Genomic DNA, 7,283 nt, shown 5'->3' with positions numbered 1-7,283 from the left:
TATATATATATATATATATATATATTGGTAACGACATCATATTGCCCAACTACATATTACGTGGACTTTATTTGGAAATGATTATTTTCATGCGGATATTATATAATAGAGATGAAATCGTGCTTATGTAATCGGTCGAAATACTATTCCATTATTCAGTATTCATTTAATTTGCCTGTGTGAAGCTGAAAAGTATATATTATTTCCACGTAAATTATGAATAAAGAAACAAAAGTATCGGTTCGTGTAAAAAAAAAAAATTAAAAACCGAATCTGAAACGTGTCAAGAGGAAAGTGGGTGGTCAAGGAATATATCTCCTGAAACTTGGGCCGTTGATTTCCATCCGACGTGGACCCACCAAAATAAATAAAAGCGATTACCTTTTATTTTTATAATAAACAAAATACTTCGGATATATTTTAGCAAACAGTTGAAAAGTCATCTTTCTGCGCTGATCATAATCATCGAACATGATCGAACGGCTGCCTTTTTTTATTTATTATTTTCTTTATTGTATTCGAATTACTGGACTGGGATATTCAGTTTCTCAATTTTCATATCATTCGTTTTTCAGTTACTTTTCTTATTACCAAGTTTATTATATATTAGTATGATAGTTGTAAATTCAGTTTAAATAATGCGTATTTCCACCAATAAATAAAATATGATTAATATTTATGATAAACAAAACGAGACGGTAGAGAATTAATTCGGATTTAAAAAAAAAAAATGACCGAGAGAGCTACCGAAATAATTAATCGGAAAAGATTAAATTCATGAGAAATGTTAGAGCTTGCATTATCTAATCTCTTATTACGTACAGCATCTAATTTAAGAAAAATGTTCTTCTTAAGGTTAATTATAATATTATTGTAATCGTATTTTTTTACGCCTATGAAACAAATAATTTTAAGGGATAATTCTATTTAAAAACCTGTACTTTTCTCTCGTCGCAATTTAAACCCTATACTTTTTTTTATCAAAAAAAACATTGTACTTTTAAAAATTGGAAATTAAAACTCTATACTTTTAAAAATTGGCAAATAAAACCCTGAACGAAAAAATATATTATTTAATGCTGACATGACATCCTAGTCATCTACCACATATCAATCCCTAATATTTAATAATATTAATTAATACAAAATAAAAATAAAATAATAATAATAATAAAAATAAAATTTTAAAAATTATACACATACATATATAATGAAATGATATACATATATACACATATATAAACATATTTATATATATACACACATATATATAATACATATATATATATATATGTTTTATATGCATATGTGGTATATGTATTTTTTTTTCTAAAAATCATGCATATGTCACATATATATATGATTTTTAGAAAAGCATGTATATATCACACATACATATAAAACATATTTATATATACATATATATATGTATGTATTATATAGATATATATATAAATATGTTTTATGTATGTGTGATATATGATTTTTTTTCCTAAAAATCATATATATATATATAATGTTTTTTAGGGAAAAATACATATATAACACATACATATAAAACATATAATAATTATACACATATATAGATATATATGTATCATATGTATATATATGTATATATGTATATATAAATATATTTATATATGTATATAATTTTAAAATTTTTATAAACATGTTTCTATATGTGTATAATTTTTATGAATATATATAATTTTTAAAATTTTATTTTTATTTTTATTTTTATTATTTTATTTTTATTTTTTATTAATTAATATTATTAAATATTAGGGATTGATGATGTGGCAGATGACTAAGATGTCATGTCAGCATTAAATAATATTGTTTTTCGTTCAGGGTTTTATTTGCCAATTTTTAAAAGTATAGAGTTTTAAACTTTTAATTGCCAATTTTTGAAAGTACAATGTTTTTTGGATCAAAAAAAAGTACAGGGTTTTAAATGGAATTATCCCTAATTTTAAAATCCATTGGATAAAAGGTAATATCCTCACATGTTTCTAGGAGATGACCGCGAAGTTAGTGGAACTAATTTAATTGTTAATTATCGAAATTGAATCACTAATCGGTCCATGCAAGATGTTTGAATATAATGTCTGAATGTACTTTTAATGTATTTTTTAATTACCTTTATCGTATCGTATAGGTCAAGGTAACCTAATTAATCTATTTTAGATTTAGTTACTGGGGTTTTCAAAAATAAAAAATTACAACTATGCGAGTCAACATTGTTTTTTTTTCAATGAAATATTTTTGTAAGTTTATAGAATATATAGAATTTGAGAAAATAGAAATTTATAATAATAGAATTTTAATGTTTAATATAAAAACAAGGAATTTAAGATTGATTATTAGCTAAAGAACTAGTTCGACCCCCCCCCCCCCCAATAGTATATATTCTAGCGAGCATTGGTTTTGGATCTCATTGATATTCTAGTATTTTTAAGGGAACATATATAGACGTATGTGTTATATAATATATTGTGTGACGTTAGTTTTGAATGAATTTTCTATACGTATATTGTTGTTATATATAAATCTTATATTAAAGTTTAAACATATAAAATAGATATTTGTCAAGCAACTTCCATGAACTTTATTCCCTCCATATATATATATATATGCATGATGTCCACGCAAAAATACACCAAAGAAGAGAGTAATGTTTAATTCCTAATTAAATGGTCAAGATTAGTTAGTCCGTGTTTTCTTTTCTCTTAATGTAATGATTATATATATATGTAAATGTTGGAATTGTACATCACTCTACGTGAGTTTTGTCGTTAATGAAAGCCGAAAATGTTTGGTAATGAACTTTGGTTCTGGACAAACTCCAACACTGTGACCTCACTTCCTTGCCGAAGACTATTCTTTTTGGTTCAATGGTCAAACATAATAATAATAATAATAATAATAATAATAATAATAATAATAATAATAATAATAATAATAATAATAATAATAATAATAATAATAATAATAATAATAATAATAATAATAATAATAATAATAATAATAATAATAATAATAATAATAATAATAATAATAATAATAATAATAATAATAATAATAATAATAATAATAATAATAATAATAATAATAATAATAATAATAATAATAATAATAATAATAATAATAATAATAATAATAATAATAATAATAATAATAATAATAATAATAATAATAATAATAATAATAATAATAATAATAATAATAATAATAATAATAATAATAATAATAATAATAATAATAATAATAATAATAATAATAATAATAATAATAATAATAATAATAATAATAATAATAATAATAATAATAATAATAATAATAATAATAATAATAATAATAATAATAATAATAATAATAATAATAATAATAATAATAATAATAATAATAATAATAATAATAATAATAATAATAATAATAATAATAATAATAATAATAATAATAATAATAATAATAATAATAATAATAATAATAATAATAATAATAATAATAATAATAATAATAATAATAATAATAATAATAATAATAATAATAATAATAATAATAATAATAATAATAATAATAATAATAATAATAATAATAATAATAATAATAATAATAATAATAATAATAATAATAATAATAATAATAATAATAATAATAATAATAATAATATCATTATTGTTACTATTATTATTGTTGTCGTTGTTGTGAACTTATAAGTGATAAAATAACGAGATCATAACCGAGCAACAATTTTTATTGGTTTATTTAATAAAAACTTTAATTATCCGCCATCCAAATAATCTTCATTTAAAAATGTTATAATGATTTATTCCTCTATTTTTTAACAATAATCTTTTAAAATATATTTACAAAATAAATCAATTTTAAAATATAGTTTTGTCTATGTTTTTTTCTTCTAAATTGAGGTTTTATTTGGTTAAAATACAAATTGATATTTTCTTTTTTTTTAAAAAATTAAAATTTTTTAGTATTTTTATAATTTATCACCCTCCATTCCATCATATTTCGTTGAGGTTTTTCACAAGAACACACACAATACATAAAAAGATTTAACGTGTTTATCACTCCAAAGGCCTTTGATCCGATATAATTCGTAGTTAAAGATATATTTTTAAAAATGATTACTTCTTTGGATTTATTAAAAATCGAGATTTTCAATATATATTTTAAAGAATGATCTTTTAATCTTTTCTTATTTATATTATTGCATGTAACATCGAAGCACTGTGATGATTTGACCTGCGGTTTTGATTTTCGGCCCAAATAAAGTATGGTAGCAGCCCAATATATTTCACCCAAAGGCTCGGAAATTCATATACCCAATCGTGTGGCAGAAATAGGCCGAGAGAAGAGACCGTCCCCCCCCCCTAATTACGGATTTTGGATCAAATTCTATAAGTACTATATTCCACCTAATATTATGCAGATATCCGCATTTGATCGTTTACGGTAAAGAAAATGAATATATGATGGGAGTAAAATAAAATTTTGAGATATGATGGAGAATAATAATGAATATAATATTATTATATCAAATATTGTATATCTAATTTATTTCTATTATATTTATATTTTTTTTATAAATAGATATTTTATTTTTATTGTAAGCGTAATAAAAAGGAGAAGAAAGATGGCAATTAATTTCGCTCCTTTCTAAAAACTGCTTATTGTGTGGTGTTCCGATGATTGGTATCGGCATTTGTGGATAAGGATACCACGTCAGCGTGAAACGGCGACTTTGCATCGCGTTTCTTCTTTTTGAGAAATCATTATAAACCCATCATTTGATTTCGATATTTCATTTTTCTATGTGGGAAACGTTGATTTCGTCACACATCGCATTATGCAGCGTTTTATATTATATATGTATATAGCTTTTTTGGATAGCCCTTAAGCAAGTGATAGGGTCGAAAATGGTGGTCGGCATAGTCTCTAACACCAAATCAGATTTGTATCCTTGTGTTTTGTCATTTTTCCATCGACGGTTTTATCAGGTGATGAAGCCTGTAATTCTATATTTAATTTCACACATAAATTAGAAATAAATAAATGGAAATAGAAGTGACGAAAAAACCCCGACAGAAATTGAAAAGCATTAATTCCTAAAAAAAGATAACTTAGAATTTCCTTTTTTTTTTCTTTGAATTGGAAGAAATATCCAACGGCCGAAAAATAACAAATCCAACGGCTGAGGAAAGACAACTATTCGCGGAGACACGGAGCCGCTTGCACCCATGACCTTGGAATCTCTCTCTCTCTCTCTCTCTCTCTCTCTCTCTAGTCGCGTCATCGCCAACATTACATTACTATTCAAATTCACCACAAAAAAAGGACATTGTTATTACCATATGATTGTTTCATTTTATTTTCTCCACGTATGGATATTATCATAGTTTTTTTTATAGTGGGAAATACTCTATTATTTCGTATTCTACATCATTTCATATACTTTATCATTAAAATACAGAAAATGGAGCGCCATTTCAACTTGTATAACCTTTGGGGGTTTTTTGTTATGTGTTTCTTAAATATTAACTCAAATAAAATAAAAAGGCAACATGACTCGTTCCTTTTTCTTAAATATCAGTGTTTTTATGCCTATATATACGGGGGCTACTCTATATTTCATACACCGAATCTCTTCCACTTATTCCACGCGACCGCTCTCTCTCTCTCTCTGGAAAGATCTCTTTCTTGCTCTGAAAGCCAAAACAAGTGAGAAATCGCCCGAGAAAATCTTCGATCATGAGCTGCAATGGTTGCCGAGTTCTGCGGAAAGGCTGCAGCGAGAACTGCATCTTGCGCCCGTGTCTTCAGTGGATCGAGACGGCCGAAGCTCAGGGTCACGCTACCGTCTTCGTCGCCAAGTTTTTCGGCCGCGCCGGTCTCATGTCCTTCATCTCCGCCGTGCCGGAATCTCAACGACCTGGTAATAAAAGTCCCGCAGTTCTCTAATTGACGATTTCACGAGGCTATTCTCGATCGCTGATTTTGAAACATTCTCCATGTGCAGCTCTGTTTCAGTCATTGCTCTACGAAGCTTGTGGAAGAACTGTGAATCCGGTGAACGGCGCCGTCGGATTGATGTGGACGGGGAATTGGAATCTCTGTCAAACGGCTGTTGAGACGGTACTCCGCGGCGGTTCTTTGCGGCCGATCCCAGAGCTTCTCATACGCGGCGGCGGTTTCGGAGGATTACCGTCGCCTACTTCCGACGAAGCGTCCGAGATCTGCACGGAGATGTTGGATCTCCATAAATACGGCGCTGGAGACCGGAATGATTACCATCACTGCCGATTCTCGAGCTCTAGATCCAGATCGACAGCATCTCCTCCCAAACGGAAGCGTTTGGAGACGGAGCAACCGTCGTCGCGGCTCAATCTCTCTCTCGTTCCTAACCTTCCGCCGTGCAAGGAGGGTATACGGCGACCGGAAACACCGTCGATGAATTCGGAGGAATCTGTCATGACGTCGTCTTATTGTGGAAACGCGGCGGGTGAGCGGTGCGGACACGGCGGCGGAGAAACGACGAAGTTGCTCAACCTTTTTGTTTGAACGACGTCGTTTTTTGAGAAAAAAATCTTGGTTAATACTTGGGATGCAAAACATGAAACACGAGTGAACCTTTTTTTTTTCTTTTTTTGTTTGTTTGTAAATTAGGGACGAGTTACGCAATTTTTCTATGGTTTTGCGATATTAAACCGGTGATTTAACGAGAGAAACACTGATCATTCGTCGGTGATCATTTCTTCGTAAATATCATTACCCTTTTCATCTCAAATTCTTACGAATATATCAATAACTTCATGTATCGTGTATATATATATATATATAACACGTATTTTAGAATCATTGTGCAAAATCTTCGTATGGAGTCAACGTTACTTAGGCTGCGACGAGGATGGCAGCGATTCCTCGCGTCCTGAATATTATTAGCCTTTTTTCTTTTAAAGTTTCAACTTGTGCAGATGATATATTAATTTATTTCTTCGTATAATCCTCGTAAGCCCGACATCAACGGTCATTAGTCTTATTTGTAAACCCTTATAATCGAATTTCAAGCTTGTTATTTGCAAATAACATATGGATCTCAATATTGTGCATTTAGGTCATATATTGCAAGTTATTGTTAGTCCCTCTTTATGGTTACCTTACAATGAAAATGATTAATATATTTATAAAAAAAATTAATAAAAAAATAGAATATAGATTTAATTAAAACAAATCAAATACACAATATTATTCCCAAACATATT

At 27.5% G+C, this 7,283-nt stretch overlaps 1 protein-coding gene across 1 annotated transcript; it reads left to right on the top strand.

The window, feature by feature from the left end:
- Positions 1 to 5,652: 5,652 nt before the first annotated feature.
- On the top strand, positions 5,653 to 6,808 carry LOC104819256 (LOB domain-containing protein 37-like). Its single transcript, XM_010549245.2, has 2 exons — positions 5,653 to 5,956; positions 6,041 to 6,808. The coding sequence occupies exons 1-2, from the start codon at positions 5,773 to 5,775 to the stop codon at positions 6,580 to 6,582; spliced, it is 726 nt and encodes a 241-aa protein (XP_010547547.1). The 5' UTR covers positions 5,653 to 5,772; the 3' UTR covers positions 6,583 to 6,808.
- The last annotated feature ends 475 nt before the right edge of the window (positions 6,809 to 7,283 follow it).

The sequence above is a fragment of the Tarenaya hassleriana genome, unplaced genomic scaffold (genome assembly GCF_000463585.1).
Source record: "Tarenaya hassleriana unplaced genomic scaffold, ASM46358v1 Cleome3, whole genome shotgun sequence".
Taxonomy (NCBI): domain Eukaryota; kingdom Viridiplantae; phylum Streptophyta; class Magnoliopsida; order Brassicales; family Cleomaceae; genus Tarenaya; species Tarenaya hassleriana.
Note: the sequence above shows the minus strand (reverse complement) of the source record. Positions and strands in the feature narration are given on the sequence as shown.

Coding starts and splice junctions, on each gene's coding strand:
- LOC104819256 (XM_010549245.2), top strand. CDS start 5,773: ATGAGCTGCAATGGTTGCCGAGTTCTGCGGAAAGGCTGCAGCGAGAAC. Junction 5,957..6,040: donor GCCGGAATCTCAACGACCTG/GTAATAAAAGTC, acceptor CTCCATGTGCAG/CTCTGTTTCAGTCATTGCTC.